Here is a 21,973-nt window from a genome sequence, read left to right on the forward strand (position 1 = left end):
ACTCACAATTTAACAATTTGTTCATTATTTTCTCTTATTTGCTAAGATTAAGTGACATCTAGCCTACTCTAATCTGCTACTCTGCCTTTAATTGTAAATACATATATCCACAAAGATCATAAAATAGATACATTACAACATATAGACAATATTTGACATGTTTAATTAAGGAAATAGTTGTGTTTAAGTCTTGTCAAGCATTAGAAAAGGGAAATATTACCTTTAATTATTTCAGGTTTTAGTGTAAAATTCCTTTCACATACTCAGAATTTAACATTTGGTGTACTATTTTGTCCTATTTGTTAAGACTAAGTGACATCCTCATAATTGCTCACTACATCTATTGATAATCTAGCCTATTCTAATTTGCTACTCTGCCTCTAATTATAATATCCCATGTGCTCCTACAATAAACACGCCAAAAAAGTAGGCTTGGCCAAATTCCCAGAACTCCACTAATCTACACATCATCTCCTTCTCTTTTCCAGACGGTATTGATCAACCTCGGGCTTTACGTCAGTATTGATAACTTTGCCAAAGCAAAATCAAGTGCAACTGTCAAGTTAATGTTGCGGACGGAACCTGGGATACTCTTTACATTTTCGAAGAAGGTGGGATAGCTCGCCAAAAATACTGTCCACTTTTTAAGAAATTTTTCTTCTATCTTACTTCCCATGAAAGAAAAACAAAAACACGTTGGCAGACTTGTCAAACACATCGATGGACTCTCTTTTTTAAGTCTGTTGGTTACTTTTCTTAAAGAAAAAAAGAAAAAGCAAGCGGGACCGGTGGTCGTAAACGTTGTTTAACGAGGGGGAATCCAGCCCACATATTTATTGCAGCCGCTGAAAAAAATCTCCTCAATATCCCCCAAGATGGCCGCCGATGTAGGATCGATGTTTCAATATTGGAAGAAATTTGATCTACGGCGGCTTCAGGTTAGTGCTATTCTCCCCTTTCTCGGCGTATTTTTCCAGCGGTGTGTCTTGTGACTGTGCTCCGGTGTGTGTTAAGTCGTTTTGGGGTGAATGCGAGACGGAAGCTGGCGGCGTTTGCATTGATAGTTATTAGAAATTGATCCCTGTTCTGCCTTTGTTCAGTTCAATCATTGATCAGCGGTGGAGCGACCGCGGAGCTGCACAGGCTCTGTGTTAGCCACACGGATCTGGGATCAGCACCGCGGACAGCACTGATGTTTGCACGCGTTCGCTTTTCTGTTTTATTTTACTCTTTAGCGTCAGAGACGAGCACCGCCGTACTTAGACGTGTCCGGAAACTTTTAATGCGCCTCCGAATCGCCGTTCTTGGACGTAGACCGTAACTTTTTTCGCCCAGCTTAATGTTTTATGCGACGGTCGTTGCGTTGCAGCTGCATCTTGCATTTTGGCAATGGTACAAATCTTTATCTATTTAATTTTTTTCAACCTTGAAGGATTTGCATGTTGGGAAGTTATTTGTGAGTCTGAAAGTTTATTTCTAGGACGTTATAGCCGCTGTGCTCGGACATTTTAAGTGCACTTTTGTCAAAAATGTGCAGACTGTGCGTTTAGGCAGCCTTCATCAAGCTTTTTATTTATTTTTTTTAAACGTTGGAGTATTACAGTAGCTGGCAGCAAAATGTCTCTGAATAATAGCGTGGAGAATGTGGCAGGTGAGCAGTTTGTTTGTATGACGGCCATAATAGCGTGCACATTTAGGCTGTACCATTAAATAGCATGTCAGCTCCGCAGCCTATAGCTTCACCCACTCAGCTGAAAGTTGCATTTATAAACCACAATGCTGACAGGCTATATGCTTAAAGGCTGGACTAAGGTTGTAAAAGCTAAATGTTGGTTTTAGTGTCCACTCCCACCCTCAGTACCACCACCCACCACCCCATCCTTTCCTCTATCTCTCCTGAAGCCGCATAGTGCAGCTCGGCCGGGGGGGGCTGTGTAATTGTATTCCCCGCTAATGTTTGTAAATCAGCCTCGGCCGGCGCAAGGGCACCGTCTCTGTCGTTTGACTGATGTTCTGTAACATGAGAGATGACAGCAGCGTGGCAGTCCGGCTCCCACCGAAAAGCAGACCGAGGAGCATGAATCCGACCTGGTGGCTCTGGCTTGTCTTGTGTCGGTCGGGTGTTATTCTATCTCCCAGCGGCTGGACCTTCCTCTCATCCAGGCTGGGATCCACTGTTGTTGTTGCGTTCTCTCTGCTGGCTCTCATCCCGCTTCAGCCCGGCTTCATAGGACCGTGTGAGATTTATGCACACATGCATTTTTTAAAAGAAAAAAAAAAAAAAAGTCTGACTCAGTCGCCTCGGAGCTAAATCTGAGCTGTCCCTTTAGGATGCCTGAGCCAGTGTCATGAGCGGTGTTGAAGTGGTATATTACTAAAGAAATAAAAGGGTAGACTCCAGTCAGTGATCAGTTGGTATTGAACAAGTTGTATGAATAAAACAAAATCAGTATACCAGTAGAAAACTGTCCTGAATCACCTAATTGTCATATTGAATAGATCACACTGATGAAAGTAGTGCCTAAATCTACTTTGGAGGCTTTGTCGATAAATCATCCTCCACACATGTGAATGGCTTTTGGATCATTTTTACGTATTTCATTGTAATTTAGAAAACTATAAGTAAAAAGTTAAGTTGGCTAACTTCAACAAAAGACTATATAAATAACATGCTTAAAAGCAAACATAGATATAAAATGCCCTGAACTTGGCGACTTTGTCCAGTCTGAAAAAATGTTTTTCAGAACTCATTTGAGCGTCTGCACACATGCACGTGTTGAAACTGGTGGCTGTGTTGCAAAAACAATCAAGTGTCCTGTTATAATTTCGGTTTTTCTCACTCTAAAACATTCACTACTTGAGTTTTATCACATTGTCACACTGACAGCAGCAGCTCTGGTAAGAAAAAAAAAGAAGAAAATGTCCCAGGCTTCTTGTTGCAGAGATGCCTGCAGCTTGAATTAGACACCCTCTATGACATGTGTCAGAAATCAATTAATCTACTTATTTCTAACTCAGTCATGGTTGGAAGTGTAACATTACAGCTGTTTTGCCATCTATGCTCACATAGAGCTTTGCTCTTATTATATCTGAGGCCATCTGTGAGTTATTCATTGTAGCAGTTTACATCAAAGCGTTTGTTTACTCATTATAAGTTATTATATATCAGCAAACTGAGTGCAGTTTTTTAGTGCGGGAGGATTTGTGCCCGTGAGTTGCCCAGGATGAATAATTCACCTGCCGGCTGATGAAAAGAGGGCAGGGAAAGTGCGAATCACTGAGGTGGAGTGACCTTGGTTCCCGCTGGCTGCAGGTCACCCGGCCGTTGCTGTGGTAATCATTCACACCAGCCAGATGGTATTTCCGTGGGCGAGCATGAAAAGGACGGGTCAGGGTCTGTCCTGCCAGGTCCTGCCAGGCAACTCACAACTCACGGGCCTGTGTGCTAGCTGGAGAGGCTGCAGTCAGGCTGTAGAAAAACTTTGGTACAGTCAGGTGATGAGAAAGAGGTGGAAATGTACTCACTGGATATCATAAAAGCAGATGATTTCCACAAACTTGGCTGAGTGCCTTCACCACGAGTTACTCTAATCGCTCTGTTGTTTTAAACCATGTTGCAATACGGCGAAATAGCGCTCCCCTTATTTGTTACTGGTTGCTTGTTTCCAGTTTTTCTTTCATGAATCTGAGAGGCATCGGGGGTTTTAGATCAGGAACAAAAGCTTGTGATTGTACTACATTTAGCATGACTCGGTCGCGCTGGTGTCAGCTCTAATCCACACACAGAGACAACAGTATTGCCAAACAGTGAAATTGCTTTGCAGCCTGCGAGCCTGGCTGCCTCCGCTGCCAGTCTGCTCTGTGTGCTGTTTGCCAGTAGCTCCTCCACACACACGCACACACACACGCACACACACACGCGCACACACACACACACACACATACCAACCCTAAAATCTCAAATTGGCTGTGAAAATCAGTCTCTGTCTCCGTTTCATTCATGCTTTCATATATTTGTTTGCTGATATTGTTAATGTCACATGCATCAGTATAATCTCATTGTGCTTGAGAGTAAGGGAGTCCTCAGCGCCTCGGATCCTGTTTTATTTATCGTAATGACTGTATCGTTTCATTCATACACTGTGAGAGACATAAAAGGATTTAAAGATGACCTCCACTGAGAGGGCCATATGAGATCATTATCTCATTTTTCAAGACTTTTGTTGTCAGGTCTTTTCAAATCTCCAGGAGAATAAGTGATGCGTTCAGTTGTAGAAGCCTCAACCACTCACAGACGGCTCCTATGTAAACATTTTTATTCTCTGGGAATGGATGGGTGGGGCGTGCTCACCACGGTGCCCACATGCTCCAGGTTGCACCTCTCTTCCTTTGACAGAGACAAGAAAGCAAATAAGAATGAAGGGGAGCTTTTACAGGACTATCTGGGGCAAATTGAGATGTGAAATCCAGGAGCCGTAACCCCATTGCATAAAACGCCGGGAACATTAGAGAGTGAGAGGAGTGAAACAGACTTGAGCATTAAGCTGTTTAACCTCCCTGTGTAGCATTAGTGGTAGAGACTTCAAAGCAGATGCTTTGGCGTTGGGAGCAGAATGACAAATGGGTTTAGAGACAGCTACGGTGAGCATTCTCACAGGAAGACTAGGCCTGTCATTAATGTCAGCTTAATCACTTTGACCTTCCTTCAAGTTGATTTCCATACCCATCCAATCATTTTGCCTTGCTTGTGCTCCTGTTTGTAGACTACTGTATGTGCTGCTGTTTGATAAGCCCGGCTGTGACGATGTCCTTAACGCTGTAATAGCAAAGATTTGGTTTATACAAATTATAAGAAAAAAAACATATTTTCCTCTTTCCTTTTGACATGTACATTTTGAGATGTTTCCCCTGGTGCAAATTGTCATGATGATTGCAGATTTCAGTGTTCGTACTGTTGCTTTGAAAAAAATATTCCAGCTGCAGCAAGTTTCTTTCAAACCAAGACCGCCGGAGTTTAGCATCTCCAGCTCCCAAACATCACACATTTCGGTCTTTGATCAGCTCATAAAATGTATCACTGGAAAAATGGTAAATAGGCGGTCCTTTAAAGTAGCAGCTACAGTATTTTGTGACTGCTTTTGGGTTGGTAAGCAAAAAAAGAAATTTTTGACTATTTTCAACATGGTTTATATTGACTGGAATGGGGTGAAAAATGGTTAGTAATAGCAATTTATGACTTTCAATTTGTAATTTCTTACCTGGAGGGGTCTCTCTTACTACTTTTGGTAAATTCCTACAGATTTTTATGAGACACTCAATGTCAGAAACATTCTTGCAAGTAGTGATGTGCGAGTGTTTGTTGCTTTTCTTGGCACTGATCATCATCTTTGGTCATATTTGAGTCTTGCTGGATCTTTTCTTGTTTTTACTGTCTAGCATTAAGTGTTTCGGCAGGAACAGGAACACCCCCCACCCACCCCCCACCCCCGGTAGTTGATAGTGCTTCATAGCAAGAAACGCCAGCGTGTTCTCCTCTCTGCTGCCCCCAAGGCTGGAGCTATTGCTTTGCAGGAGTAAATAACCAGCTTTAACAAAACTTCAGGGACACATTAGTGTGCAGGAGGATGGCTCCGTGGCAGTAGGGCAGCCTCTTCTTCCTTCACAGTGTAGCTGGCGGAAGCATCAGGAGGGGAGAGGTAATAGCTCATCGGCGTGATGAATAAAACTGTGTCCTCTTTCCCTGCTGACAGCCAGTCCCCCTCCCAGTAAGTCCATATTGAGCTGCGTTTCTCCACTGCGGCCTTGGCTTTATTTGTTTTGACTGTCTGACGCCACTGCAGACATATTGAATGCACCAGTCTTTTCTTGTTCATTTTACTGGGCTTATTACGAATCCTGCTATCCTTCCTCTCTGACTCCCAGTCTCTCTACCTAACGTGCCTCAGCTGTGTGTTGCAACGTTTCACTTGCTGTATTTTCTTCCCTTATAGTTAATTTTTTTTCGGTCCTTCACAATAAAAACGAAAACACGCAAAAGCACCAGGCCTTTGTAGATAGTGCGTTCTACCGGTGGTCGTCGTGTTATGTGAGGTGAACGTGGTGTGAACATGGTGTGAAGGGCACACTCATGAGATCAATGCTTCACTAACCTTTTCCTGGTTGTCTTTGGGGATCTCCACCACTCTCATTATGTGTCACTGCTCTGTGTATGTTTACTAGACAGGAGGGATGGCAGTCTTGCGCACGCCGCTGATTTGTAAGGCCCATTTGTCCTCATTTAAGCGGGAAGAGAGAAGACCCAGGATGGAGGGCCTCTTGGTGGTCTTTTGAGTATTAAACCAGCATTTGTTATTGCTAAGCAGATATGCTCTTATTTATCAAAATAATACGAAAGGTGTGTTGGAGCACGAGCAGATGGATCGGGCTCGTTGTGTTAGACAGTCTTGTCTTTGTGCAGCTGCTACCCCCACACACAGTTAATTACTCTCTTATTCATCCCTAACAATGGGAGGGGATGGAATAAATCTGAGCGGCGCACTCTTGCTTCTTCACCAGGAAGGTGCAGACTGGGACCCTAAAGCGAGCGAGTGGCTTCAAGAGGTATAGTTTATCATTTTTAATGGAGAGGTACAGGAAGTGGAGACATGAAACTGGGCTCTGTGATTTATAAACCGCCTCAGTCGGGGGAGGAAAGAGCAAGTCTATCTCCCTGTCCTCACCTCTGGTTTGCAGTCGCTATGGCTCACATCATAGCCGCTTTGGCGTTCTCGGCTCACCGTCAACACCATCAAAAACAACAAAAAACACGCTGAAGAAATAAAACTGGAGAATTCAAAAACAGAAAAAATGCTCCATTTATTCTCAGTTATTGATATGAGCAATTAGAAATGTTAACACAATCCTTGGGGTATTGAAGCTAGAGTAACCCCCCTGCCCCTCTGTTTATTTGGCTGTGTTGTTCCCTGAAAAGCCCAGTGATGTCATGTCTCCATTGTCACCTGTTCATTTACTTTTGTATAGGAGGGCATTGGGGTATTGATTATGGTTTGCAACTGTGTTAGCAGCTCTGCTGGTGTGTAATACAGGCCTTGAGGCTATTCTGTCTTTCCGTTCAGTCTCACGAGTGCTCTCCAGACCTTGTACTCTTAATTAAATATGCAACTTTTGCAACAGGGTCACTATTTTCTTAATTTAAATGTGGTCGCACACACCCCCTACCTCCTCAACTGAGAGCAAAGGGAAACATTTTGAATGTTAATGGAAGAATAGAGAAAAGAACAAAGAACTGAATTGAGACTCTTCCCTTTTTCAGTCTCCCTTGTTAGCCTTATGCTGCATTCCCCTTATAGTTTTTCTCTTTTTTTTTCCAGATGAATTTTATGATGTTTTCCTCCCCTCCCCACTGCATCTCCTTCTTTCTCGCTCTTTCGCTTCTCGGAAGTTTTCCCCAGACAGGTTCCACAGTGTTTTAGAGGGGATGGATTTAATTGCTCTGTGGGGATTGGTTGGCTGTGCCGGGCTCGGCTGTTTAATTAGTGTACCCTGCCGGGATTGGTTTAATGCTTCATGATCTTGAAATTGTCTGATTGTTCAGCCCTCTGGGGACTCTCCCTGCCTACGTAGGCCAGCAGGTTTAGCTAAACATTGCTCCTAGCTTTTACTGTATGCGGCAGGAGGAAGATGTGCCTAAAGATGCGTAATTTGGCAAAGTTATTGGGGGGTGGTGGTCAGCCTTTGTGAAGTGTACAATCTTCGGATTCCCCTCAGTTCTTGACCGCAGGAGATGGGTGCAGACTTCAGAGGAATGTCTGTCCTTACAGTACTTCATCTCAGCATAATGCTGAATAGAAATGATCAAACTGACTATTAATGCAGTGCCAATATTTAAACTGCAAGTTAGTATAATAAGCAAGCATATGGTTTTAGCTGTAGTCAAGCATTTTCTGTGCATGTGATTCTCTCTTTGAAGGGGCTATTTTTGCCGGCTTGTTTTGAATCTCTACTGGATGAGGCCATCGGAATCATCTCTCACGGATCTTTGAATTATGTGTTTGGTCACCTTGAGTGAGGAGAGAAGAGAACATTTGTATAAACGGGGGCTGGGTGTGTCGATGTCCCCTCTGTAGTTTTCTGAACATGCCCTTGGTTTGGTGCAATCATGGCAGCGATGTTGGCCTCGCACAGTATAATGTGCTCGGTGGAGTCCAGAACACATCGTACCTGTCGAAGGATAAACTCATTCTGCTGATCAAGCCTTAGAGTGTGTAAATCTCCAGAGGATGATAATATGAATACCTTCCTTTGCCTCTCTGCCTGGACTTTATAATGTGTTTGTCCTCACAGAAAATGATGACTGAGTGTTGTAGCTAAAAATGATTACTTTCTCATTGAGAGCTTTCTCCATTAGGAATTCTCCAGGTAGATGCTGCACAGATCATGCACAGCACAGTTGTTGATCAGATCATCTGTGCTGCACTCAGGGGGTGTTTATTATTGTGTTTACACCCTCAGAGCCACCAGACGGATGCACGTGATCACCAAGGTGACAACGGAGTCACTCCCACATGAGAGTCACACCCTGAGCTTCAGCCCCTTTCTCTCTGGGGGAGATGCCCTGATTACTGAGTGACTTTGTGCTGCAGTTGAGGGCCCTCTCCAGCTGTAGGGTTTGTTTGTGCAATGATTATAAGGGGCTGTGAGTTATCAAAGTAGGTCTGTACAGACAAGTCTTTAATGTTGGTAAATTTCATCCAGCTGTGATCAGCGCCACCAAAAACGTGTCCTGGCATCTTGTTATATCAGTGGGTTTGGAGACATTTATTGTTCTGTCAAGTCAATTGTGATCATAGTCAAAGTCAACAATGCTCCTCTTTCACTTTTAAGCCCCAAGACTTAATATTGGAGGGTTGGTTCTCCTTCAACGATAGAAAATATTATTGCATCCCAGCCCCATCCCCCCTCTCCCTTTTGGTCAGGGTGTGAGTTCAGCGTCCGTCTAGACGTGCGGCATCATTAACCTGCCACGACCTCGGCCCCTGATGAGTTCACTCTCACATCCCCTGCAGCCCAGCGTTAGCAGCCCTTCTCCTGTCCACTGGGAACTGGGGCTCTTCTGGACTGGCCATTAGAGCCACTAGCCTCTACTCACAGGCATTAATAGGCCAAGTGGCCGGAGCCTTTCACAGACTGCTGAATAATTCAGACCGTCTGGGCCGTGTCTAGTCCCGGGGCATGGGGGGGATGCGAAGTGGAGAGCAGGGTGCAGGGGGCTGCATGGAGGTGCAGGGGTTAATAACAGGTCTGCCTCTGTGTCAGCAGCTGCTCACCCCCACCCCCCCTCCACCCAAACCTCCAGAAAACACACACAACCCCACATCACATATGAAACAATCCTATTCAGTTGATTAGATTTTTCAAATGGATCAATTTTTAATCAGCAGAGCATCTGACTACGATCAATAGCTTTGTGGCTGCGAAGACAGTTGCTGGACAGCCGTCTTTATTTACAGGAATGTTTGCTTTTTACTGTATGCAGATGGGGAGGTGGTAAAAGGCTAACTCAGATCATTGCAGCACTGCAGGCTCTGGCCCGTCCAGGGAGAGTCTAACCTCCTCATTCATGTCTGCTACTACAACAACAACAGACCACCAAGGCCACAGCAAGTCCAGCACAATCTTACCAGAGCTTTTTGAAGATAAGTTGTGAATATTTATTCACATCAGTGCAGAAAGGTGGGTAAGCCTAATATCTTTCCCTGTTTCAATGTGGGCCTGCCCAGAGAGACGTCTCTTACCCATTTGCATCTGCATGAGTAGGAGTGAGGAGCTAACAAACTAGCTGCAATACTGCCATCAAAATTTCATTGGGCTGTGGGGAGACCCTAACATGTTAGATAACGAGGAGCCCATAAACTTAATGTTCAGAAGCTCTCTGCAACTGCTGACTATGTGTAGTTATGACTCAATATGTAGGCAGAATTATGAGGAAATAATTCTCCTTCAGAGTGCTTCTCATTTGAGCACATCTGTTTTTTAAATACCCATCTCCCAAATATCCTTTGTGTGATCACTTCCAGGATCTGAGACTGCGTTAAGAGGAGAGTGAAAAGCCTTTTAAGAACATGCAGTATTGTGAGTGTTTAGTTCACAAGTGATATTTTAGTTAAATATGAATATTATCAGTTTTTTCAGTGACAGTATGGAGAATCTATGGAGTGTTTGTTTCCTTATATACGACAAATTTTATATATCAGATAGTCTTAAAATGAGGTAAACACAATCTTAGATTAGCAGCATGATTTATTGAACCAGAACTGACATCATCAGACGTCATTTGGTCCACTCTTCTTTCCAGCGTTGCTTCAGTTCATTGATGTTTGCAGCACTGGTTTATGCACAGCTCTCTCAAGGTCCCACCACAGCATTTCAGTCAGGTTGAGGTCTGGACTCTGACTGGACCATTGCAACACCTTGATTCTTTTCTTTTTCAGACAATCTGTTGTAGATCTGCTGCGGTGTTTGGGATCATTGTTCTGTTTTAGCTTTAGCTAAAGCTTTAGCTTTAGCTGCCTCACATTTGACTCTAGAATACTTTGGTATCCAGAGGAGTTCATGGTGGACTCAATGACTGCAAGGTGCCCAGGTCCTGTGGCTGCAGAACAAGCCCAAATCATCAGCCCTCCACCACCGTGCTTGACAGCTGGTATGAGGTGTTTGTGCTGATATGCTGTGTTTGGTTTCCTCCAAACGTGCTGCTGTGCATTATGACCAAACATCTCCACTTTGGTCTGGTCTGTCCAAAGGACATTGATCCAGAAGTCTTGTGGTTTGTTCAGATGTAACTTTACAAACCTAAGCTGTGCTGCCATGTTGTTTTTAGAGAGAAGAGGCTTTCTCCTGCAACAAGACTGAACAAGTCATCCTTGTTCAGTCTTTTTCTAATTGTGCTGTCATGAACATTAACATTTAACATGATAATAATAATAATAATAATAATAATAATAATAATAATAATAATAATAATAATAATAATAATATTTCGCATGCTAACTGAGGCCAGTAGAGTCTGAGATGTAGCTCTTGAGTATTTGACCTTGGGGTGAACTTGCTGGGACGTCCACTCCTGGGAAGATTGACAGCTGTCTTGAATGTTTTCCACTTGTGAATAATCTTTCTCTCTGTAGAATGATGGACTCCAAATAGTTTGGAAATGGCCTTATAACCCTTCACAGATTGATAGGCAGCAACAATTGCTTCTCTGAGATCATTGCTGATGTCTTTCCTCCATGACATTGTGTTAACTCACACCTGAATGCTCCAGACCAGCAAACTGACAAAACTTGTGCTTTTATAGAGATGCTCACACTTACTGAAGATCAATTAATGCGGTTTATATGATAAGTAGCACTTACACTCTTTAAATAATATGGAAGCAGTAAGGGTGGACTTTGACTTTTGATCTCTTAAATGAATAATGACAGTGTTTTTGTTTATCTGAGGTTGCATTTACCTAATTTCAGACCAGGTAAGAACCAAATCTTTTATTTCTATCATATCCTGATATGTGAAGCCTTAGAATTGAGAGAATGACAACTTTCTTTTCCCACATGGCTGTGACGTATAATAACTTAACCTAATGCTTAAATCAAAAGCACACATGTAAAAAAACTCATTTAAAATCATATGTACAGAAAATGGAGTTGCTCACACAGTGTTCCCCTTCTAACGGCAAATGTTTCAGTAAACAAGGTCAAATGGTGCAATGTTGTCTAAAATCAATAAGCTCCTTTCCTGGTGGGGTTAAATCAATTTATCAATGTTAAAAAAGATTAATCTATCTTATGACAAAACAAACATTCTTGGAAATGATATTCACTTCTTGCAACTATAAGACGTTTTCATGTAAAAAATACATGCCAAAATATATTGGAGAGAAAAAAATAAATGAAACTAGAATTAAGCTGAAGTTTCAAATGCTCAAAAATGCATATGTATTGTAAATTGCAATCGGCAAACTTCCAACTATGAAATGATTTGCCCTGTGCATCTCAAAAACCAGTTGCAGTATTTTTAAGACAAGACGTTGAGACCTGCTGGTGTCATTTTCAGTGACTGTTGTTGGTATTTAGACATGTCTGGAGGAGTAGATGCTGAGGGCTCTACCATCTAAAGGGTTCATGTGTTGTTTTATTTTTGGGAGAAGGACGATCGAGCAAGAAGACAATGAATCACACAGATGTCTAACATCAGTTATGGAAACAGCATAATACTGTGTTTGTACAGTAGCTTTTCCATGTTTCAGAGGTCTTTGCAGTGATAAAAGACTGAGCAGGTGATATAAATCAATACAATGGAGGGACTGTGAGGCAGTAACAGGAAAAAAAAATAACAGAAATTTCCATCTGCAAGGATACAAAAACAATAAACTGTCATCAGAAAAAAAAAATTCTCTCCACAGTTCTAAGCACAGTTTGTAGAGTAAAGAGTGAACTGGACAGATGAGCAGCAGCAGGATTCTCAGCTAGCCAAACAATGCGTTCATTTAATCCATAAAAGCTGCCTTTTGAGGAGTGCTTAGACACAAAAATGCAGTCCATACTATAGATATATTCCAGGAAATGCAGATGTAAGATTGTCAACCAACCCATGAACCAATATGTCAGAGTAAAATGTCCAAAATGTGAACATTTTCTGTCTCCAAATGTTCTTCTAATCGATAAACGTTGTTGTTACCCGTTAGCACTGTAGGATAATAACACCAAGGCATGCCTCACTTTCATATTGATCCCACATCATATTGACAAGATACTGTTAGAAGTTTTTGACATGACATACACTGGAAATGATGTAATGTCCTAATCTGCATCACGATATAATAATTTTGGAATCATAATAGTAACTTGGTGACATGATGTCCCACTCGCATGATGACTTAGAGCCGTAAAGACTTAATGATTTACAAGTTAGCATATTGTCCATATCATCACTTTATGACATATTCACACATTTAACATGATTTAAAGAACATAGATATCTTACAATTACATAATGTCCTAACACTATACTTAATACTTGCATGATATAATGACATATTTGCTTATTAACATGATGAAGTAAGTTGACATAATGGATTACTAGCTTCATAGCATTCAGGCAGAATGGCATGCTGGCACATAGATGTAAAACCAATGTAATCCGGCGTCTTGTGTCCTCTGTTTCAATGCTTCCTTTTGTAGTATTTCAGCGGGTATTAGCTCCTTAATGGCAGTGGTGAAATGTCCTCATTTTATATTTTGTATACAGCATTCTCACTGACCATACTGACCAGTTAGAATCACCAAAAAGTAAAATTAATTATGAATGTTCTTGTGTCATTCTTCGTCATATCTAAGCCTTGACTACAGTTCCTTTGCTTCATATTCTCCATGCTCGAGTTTCTGAGTGACAATGAATCAACCATGGGAGAAATATAAATATAAATCGGATGGTGTAACTAGTAAGCAAGGCTTTTGCAGAGTTCATATTTTACATAAAAGACATCGTCTTCCATCTAATCTTCCCTCTTAAACATCAAACGTATGCAAAAAGAAGCAGTTCTTTCACTAAGAAGTAGTTATTTTCTTGCACACTAATGAAAATGTTTTGAATCTATTTGAATCGGTGCCAATGGCGTTGTTTTCCTTCTTTTTCTCTCTGATTGTAGAACTGTATAAACTGGGTGAAATTTTGAATTCTTAGCTGATTGCACGCCTGTAGCCATGCATTTTCTCTACTCTCCTCTCCAGACCTCTTTTCTCCTGTTGGCTTCTTTTCTTGCTGCTACAGAGATGCAATTCACTTTATATGCCGTTATGCTGAATAGGTGCTGATGTATGTTGAAAATGGTTTTGCAGGTGTCTTGTCAAAATGTGCAGTGGATAGGCAGTAACACGATTCTGTTTAATATGCCATCAGTCAACCCGTAGATCCCCCATTTGTATATACAGTATTATGAGCCTCCTGTTCCCTAGACGACCCTGACACCGCTGGTGTTTAGCTGCTTTCTTGTCCTCCAGCAGTGCCTCTCTGTTGTCTGTTTGTCTGTTTAATATGCAAAGGCGGTCATTCAGGGAGTCATTTTGTACCAGTGTAAACGAATTGGCAACAATGATTAGCTGGAGCTGCAGAGGAAGTGTCCATCATTGTGTCGGTGAATTTTGAGACCATCACTCCTCCCCCAGGTCCTCGAGCTACAGCTCTCTCAGCCTTGAATAAGACTCCTCTCTGAAACACACCCAAACAGAAGCAGAGTAAATACACTGTAAGCAGAGTTACTTAATGGGAGATTTTGCATGCTTAATTGCAAGTATGGATTGAAGGTCCATTAAAAGACATCAGAGTGCACCATACAGTTTGAATATACTCAAGATGGATTGATCCATTGACTTCCCGGCTTTTCTATCAGAAGAAGTAATTGGAAACAAAAAAGTGAGTACTTTTTTGAACATTAAGCAGAGAGAATGCGATGTCCAGACAGTGCTGTTTCTGATCCTGGACATTTTTTGTTTATTTAGAGTTTGCAAGCATGCTTCAGGATGGCACCATAGAAGTCCTGTGGGAAACATCAGGCTTATTAATTGGAGCCTTTTTAGCCCCAGCTCAATAGCAGCGGTCTGATGGCCTGGGCACAGAGGGACTAGCTGGCAGAGGAAGAGGTGGAGGAGGAGCCTGTCCTGGCGTCAGCCCCACTGACAAGCTCTTATTTACCGTCCAGATCTATGACTCATTTTATGTACCTAATCGTAAAGCACTGAGATTTATCTGAGGTAACGGGACAGTGGGGAATACCCCAGGAGACTGACAGATTCAGCTCCCCCTTCCCTCAGCCAAGCTCCTCTGGCCGGGCTTTAGGTTCACACTACCTGGCCCACCACGCCAGTTTCTTCTGGGAAAAGGGGAGCGTTACAGCCGAGATGAGGAAGTCCATAATTCTGCCAGATATGGACAGCTGATAGCTGATCTAATAAAGAAGAAGGTCATAAAAATTGGACTGGATAATGGATGACTCTGTAAGGATTAATAACAGCTTACTGGTCAGGTACGGTGACCTCTTGCAGGGCTAGTGATGCACAATGCAGAGCACCAGAAGATCAAACCAGTAAACTGCTTCTTTTTTGTAGCACCTTTACGTTTTAGTTTACCAAATTCAGGTTTGTGAAGTGCAGTTGAATTTTGTTGGTTTATAAATAATGCATGAGCTTGTGTGAGGGGGGAGAAAAAAAAGAAGAAATCTAGAGGTTGACATCCTCACTTACCATCATTTTTTTCTCATGTCTGCCACTCCGGTAATGGCAAAGGGGGAGCAAAAACAAGAAGGCATTGTAATGCTGTCTTTGTTCTGACGGGAGCCTGTTTTATATTCCTGCCGAAATTAAAATTAAACTTTCATTGTTGTGCATGCTGTTTAATCCAATAACGATCTGATGTAACAAACTGCCGCAATATCTCTCAGCATACTTAATCGGAGCGGACTTAGCCCTGTCACTTTATATTAACCTCTGCTGCAACAAAAGAAGGGCTTCACTAATCTGCCATTGTGGGGTTTGGCAGTGTGTAGCTGGTGCAAAACAGATTTGGCAGCAAGTCCAAAAGTAAAGGCTTTATAATGACAGCAGGGCCTCTCTGCTATTTGAGCTAATAATGTCAAAATCTAATAATGCTATGGCCCTTGGAATTTGATGTGAGGGTGGGAATAGTGGCGATGTGGAAAGGGATTTTTGTGGGCTGGGGGAGTGGTTTTAGTCACTCCACCTCCCCTTATTTTTTTAGTCCTTTTTTATATGACAAATTGGCAAATAGTTTAATCCCTAATGACCTTTAAATCCTCTGTGAGAGGTATGCATGAGCCCAACCTGCCGCGAGTGTGTTTGGCTTGTATTCTTATAATACATTTATAGAAGCCTGACAGCCAACTGCAGTTGGCACTGATGTTGGGTGCAGTTGTGTTAACAGAATCCGAGTAAGTTTTGATGAACGGAGCATCTGCCCCGTCACCAAAACACTCAACTCCTGTGGTCCCCCTTAACTCAGCCTTGTAACTTTACACAAAAAGCTGATTGGTTGCTCTCTTCACCCCCTCTGCTGTGAATGATTTCTCAGCCTGGGAATTAAAATAGCATTTATTTCTCATGCGGTATGCCATTTTGTCAGTTTGACTGTTCCACTTATTCAGTGCTTTTTTGACTTGCGGAGCTTGAGGGGATGTGAGTGCCATTTCGCAGCCAGATCTGAGTCGTGTTGATTGAATTAGACAAAGTTGGAAGATAATTAAGAACCGCAAGGCGCTGCAAAACTGTCTGCTTCCAAACTGGTGAAAATGAGACGCTGCCACATCAATGAGCTAGCTGGCTCTGCTTGATGTCAGCGGTGGGTTATATCAGTTGACACCCTTACCTCCTAGTGCTGGAGCCAATTTCTCCCTTTTCCCTTTAATGTTTCTCCAAATATGATTAATCACGAGCAGTAAAACCGTTGCTTCTGACAGTGCACCACGTTTGCACAGCTTTGTTTGTTTCCTTCATGCAAGTAAAAATTATCCTTGCCTGCCAAGTGCAGTTTATGGCATAAACAGAAACCCAAAGATGTGTGTCTCAAAGTCAAATGCGAACACACACAGTCATAGCTATCTAAACTTGCAATTCAGTAAGTCTGCAAGCTTTTTTGCACTCATGTTTGTCTGTTTTGTATAATTCTCTGATGTTGGTCATCTACAAATATTTAGATCACATCTGTAAGTGTTTATTCTGGATTTTTTTGAAACCCCTTAAAACCTCTTGACTAAGACACAAATAGTTTTCAGCATTTATTGGAGCATTTTTGTCTCACTGAGGCACATTTTCTCCAGAAAATCCTTCATAAAAATGAGGGATGGATGCTTCCAGGCACCTGTCAGCCACTCAGTTTCTCTTTCACCCGTTTTATTTTTCACTTGATTGTTATGGGTACTTGTAAGGTTGGTGCATCTCTTTCTTTTCTGTTGCTGGATGGGTAATATAGCCGTGAGGTTAATGTTGAGAATCGTATAGCTCCTGCACAATAAAACTAACACAGTGAGACCTCGAGAAGTATATTTATAGTTTTGTCTAGCTGTGTGTCTGCCTTTTTGTATTTGCTTAGGACTCAATGTGGAAAAGGATTCCGAGGCCCCCAAAGGGGCTGGACTGCAGTCTCGGAGGGTGGGAGTTCAGTGGAATACGTGGTGTCAGAGGCTAATTTTCTAAGCCACTCACGGGCGCTCATCTCTCACTGTGAAGTGGCAAGCGTGGCAAGTGGCTTGCACGTTGTCATGGATACTAAAGCATGGGACCCCAGAGATGGGGAGCGGGGGACGAATTGCTGCCCTGTCTATAGGATTCCTGTCAGCTCTGGCCTGATAGATGGCATTGACTGATCATTTGTCATACTGTAATTGTTCCCAGCAAACATGGAATACCCACTAGTATAAACAGTAGTGTGCTGCAGGGCTAATAAAGCGGGGAAATGGAAGGGGATTCTCTGATCCACTGCCTCTTTCACTTTAAGAGACAATGGCTCTGTTGTCCAGGCAGGGCGGTCTGATTAGAGCTGTGAAGACTGAGAAAAAGCCCGGCCGAGAGAATAAAACAAGGCAATCATAAAGCAAACGGCAGTCACTTCTCTGTATCGATGTGCCTAGGCGGGGGTGAAGTCTGTAAGAAGTGTTGACAGCTGAGGGAACAACAGAAGTAGGCCTAGGAGTGATTCGTTTTCTCCTCCTCTCTTTATTTGGCTACTGAAACAGTGAGGGAGAAAGCTTGTCCAAGACAACAAATACAGCACAAGTGCAGATGCATAACTGGGACCAGGAGCTCTATCTGCCAGGCTCTGACATAGACCTGCACCTGAGCTGGGTACAAATGACTCTGGGTACAAAGGTAGTATTTGTTCACCCTTGTTTTTGTGCCTTTGCTATTACTATTGGGATTGACCCAGTGCCTTTTTTCTCTTTTGAGGTTTTATCTCTTTTCAGAACTGCTCAGTCAAGAGTAACCGCCGTGGTATGTGGGGGACATGACCTGAGATTTGTAATGGGAACATGAATTAGCTGATCTCCAACCCAACTTTCATTAGTTGTTTTTCTGTGTTTAGATAAATGAATAAATCCTTTTAGAGTTGCAGAATAAGTGATGGCAGGGGGCCAGGGCACCAGCTGGACAAAGAAGTTCAGAGCATAGAGTTTGACATCAGTCATCCTGTCCTGGATGATTGGGATTTCATCAAATTAGATCAAGCATGTCAGGTGCCCACCCTATTCCTCCCTCATTTGCTTACTTCACACTTATCCAGGGAACATGTTTTTCTCTGTAGCCCAGCTGTAAGCATTTTCATGCAGGAGGCGGTCGGTGGGTGGATGATGTGTTGACTAATGTGTGTGTTGGAGGGAGGCCTGTGTCCTGCTGCCTGTGGCTGTTGTGTGGTGAAGCGAGTGGTCCTGGCACTCGTCGTGGAGCACCTCGCTCTCCCTGACTGTACCTGACACGCTGTGACGCCTGGAGCACTTTAGGCTGACCCGGCTGCTCACCTTCCGCCTGACGGACAGATTAAAGGACCATTAAGCATAATTACTGTTTCAGTTGGAGAGGCCAACTCTTCCTGTCAGAAATGGTTACAAATTGCTGCACCTCTGCCCCATGTATAGCTCTTAAATTCTGAATTTAATTTCAAATGTCTGCTTTCTCACTATCAACAAGTTTGGTCTCTGAAAACAGAAATGTGTTTGGTGAGGAAGCAGATCGTCATCGATGCAAATAAGACAAAAAAAACCCCATATTTTTTGGTTTGCTTTGCAAAGATTTGCTCTTTTTTTTTGCACATCAGCACCTCTGGGCCAATCAAAGTGAGTGTGATGGCTGTGGAGAGGAGTGTGACAGGTCGGCGATGTGATGTGGAGAGCAGCGGTGTGAGTGTGTGGTCTGCCACGCTGTCTGTGTGATTATGTAAAATGTGGTGAGCTTGTATCATTGGCTAGCTGTTGCAGTGGTTTTCTAGCTACAGAGGGCCTGCCGCCAGCTTTACATTAAACTGAGCAGCAGTGACTTGTAATGTTCTCTCTGCTCCCTGTACCCATAAGAAAACCCACACTGCAATCCCCAGGGAGATTGGTCGATACCATCATCCCTGCTGGAAGCCCTGTCGGCAGACAGAGGTTTCCCATTTTTACATCAACTCTGATGTTTATTATGAGATCTCCCTTTACTGTAACATGCCCCTCTTTCGCCTCTTCTCTTCCTCATTTGGATGATTATTATACCCATGGTGAGAACAAACAGTTTCCCTACTTAATAATTCACATCACTTTCATCTGATACTCACTAACCGTGGGCAATTTAGTAGTTGAATAATTTTGTGAAAAATTCATTTATTATCGCTGCGCGTTATGAATCTGGAGAAATGGAGAGTTGGAGTAGTGGAGGATTTTAAATTGCATCTGTGGAGCGAGGGATCCAAGGGTAGGTAATGTGTTCTAATGTTCTCGGCCATATGCATTGTTTTCAGGGCTCATCGGTTTTACATCGATTCCCACTGAAGTGTTTAATTGCATCATGAATATGATCTAATTCTGTCCTTTTCGCTGAAACTGGAGCACACTCTGCAAATGATGTACGGCCTTGACAGCACCACATCAGGATGTATTTTATATGGAATGTAAATTATAGTGTTAAATTAGCCTGGAAAGATAACTAGCTGGCACGGGGGAATGGACTCGACAGTTTAATTTAGTGTCAAAAGGCCGTGAAGGGATAAATCACCTCACTCTCTCCTCTCTACTATGCCATATTAGGCTTTAATCATTCTCCTTTTCTTGTAATATCACTTGTTTCTCACTGCTGCCTTAGGAGCTCTCGAGAGCTATACTACATTTCACACTGCTTATAAACGCTTATGCATATGTAAGACAGTGTTTTCTGCTTTTGATTTAGCCTTATTTCCTGAAATACATCTGATATAACTTTTCAGTGATCTGGAAAACCCAAAATATAACTTTTTATCAGCAGCAGTAGCATCTCTTGTCACTGTAGCTATGAGAAAGGACAAAAACAGTTAGGGAACTTAGCAAAGCAAGGCGGCATAGTAGTAGGGTTTTTTATAGAAACAGATGAAAGCCATTAGGTAGAGTCTGGCTTATAAGAAGGACCTCTACCTATTTCCTGTCCTAGAGGCTGGAGTGTTTGTCTGAGTGGCCCTGCCATTATCCAGAGTAACCCAAGTGGGCCGCTGTGCCTGGGAGCAGCCGCCTCGCAGCTTGGTCTGTGTACTATGATTGTGTCCTCGAAGAAACCACCTGGTCAAAATCTGTTTGCCTTAATGTGAGAACTCTGATGGCTTTGTGTTCCCAGAGTCCTCACTGCGAACTGACATTCATTCCAATACACTTTTTATATGCTTGATGGGATGTGGAGGTCATAGAATTAGCTGAAGTGGCCAGACACCTTCAAGATTTTCTACAATGTCATATATGGGGTACCCCCTCGCTTTTTGAGCTCCTCCCACTGTGCTAGTGAGTTTGACAGCTCTCAGCAGAACAGTGCCCTTAAATTATCAAGTGGAGCTCTAGTTGTTTTCTTTGGTGTTTTGCTCATCTCAGAGGGGGTAGTTTAGGCTTTAGTGAGGAATTGGTATGTTAAATGAGCTATGGGAGGTCTGCCATTTTTAAATTTTTTTTTTTGGGTTGGCGGTGAGGGAGATTCACTCATATGAGAATTGCTGCGTTGGGCGTTTGAGGCAGCTGTGTGAAGTCATTTTCCGGGAGTGCAAGCGGGAGAGAGGTGCGGATTAGGCAGCGCCTCTGAGCCGGAACAAGTCTGTCTGGGAAGGGATGAAGGCTACAAACCATAGATCTAATTCCTGCTCACGCTGCTAGACAGCAGAGATGCTCGCACATAGCCAGTGTGAATTAAGCCCATTTGCTCCTCTCGGTTTGAAGCGAGGGAAAACAGGAGCAGACAAGGAGAAGTTGACAGACTCCTCACATCCTGCCCTCGTTCCCGACTCCCTGCGCGGTTTCCAGCCCACCTCTAAAAGCTGTTTCCAGCTCACGCTTGTTTTTTATTGTTTCTTCTGCTGCAGGTCTTTATTATTGCTGACATTAACATGAACACGCTGCAAAAACTAGTTCCACTGTAATCCTATGAGGAAGGGCATTCCACTGGCAGTGCAGAAAATGTTTGCACCTGTGGCCCCATTGATTGCGTGTTTGAAATTCCAGTGCTCTGAAGTTCATGTCTTTTTAATGTGTGTAATGCTTTGCCTCGGGTCATGCGATTGCCCTGAGGTTAAGGAAGGTTCATGAGGCCGTGCGCAGCGGTGGATGAGCTGATTCGCCACCTTCCCTTCCATATAAACGCAGTTTCCTCTCTCTGCCTCCAAACCGAGTACCCTCTTGTCAGCACACAAAAAACCTGGCCCCAGAGCCATACAGTGCAGGGGCTAAGATCAATGTGGCTGACCCAAATACACGGTCCTCCTGCGTATTTGTGATTGGACATAGTTGCTTGTGGGTCATCCGCTCATTGGGAGGAAGGCAGGATAGGAAGTTGCAAGTCAGACCCAGGTTAACCTCTTAGTTCTACCTATCATGTAAAATAGATATCCAAATGTCTGTAGGCTGTGTGGAACTAAAGTGTGAACAGTATTTTTGCTTTTTTCTCTCAATTTCACCACTGTTCTTACACTTATTTCAGAGAACCTTCAAAAATCAATTGGATTGCTTTAGTTATTAAGGCTGGTTTTTAGAGCGCTGTTAGTTGTGAAGAAAGATGGACATGTTGGCAAAACGGCCTTCCGTTCTCCTCCGGCTGTACTTGTCTCTCCCATCACAGCCCTCTACACCCTGTGTGCCCAGTAATGAGTTGTATTACATGCTCTGTGGTGGGCATGTCTTGTGTTAGGGAGGCTGTATTCAATCTTTGTACTATGA

The 21,973-nt window shown here is 42.9% G+C and overlaps 1 protein-coding gene across 1 annotated transcript in view; it reads left to right on the forward strand.

The window, feature by feature from the left end:
- Positions 1-711: 711 nt before the first annotated feature.
- The window catches only part of cux2b (cut-like homeobox 2b), an 81,530-nt gene continuing 60,268 nt past the window's right edge, over positions 712-21,973 (forward strand). The window contains exon 1 of the mRNA XM_072388544.1: positions 712-938. Within this exon, the coding sequence (XP_072244645.1) occupies positions 876-938 (63 nt within the window). The 5' untranslated portion in view covers positions 712-875. The remainder of the gene's footprint in view (positions 939-21,973) is intronic.

The sequence above is a fragment of the Leuresthes tenuis genome, unplaced genomic scaffold (assembly GCF_036924035.1).
Source record: "Leuresthes tenuis unplaced genomic scaffold, fLeuTen1.0.hap1 SCAF_6, whole genome shotgun sequence".
NCBI classification, from domain to species: Eukaryota; Metazoa; Chordata; class Actinopteri; order Atheriniformes; family Atherinopsidae; genus Leuresthes; species Leuresthes tenuis.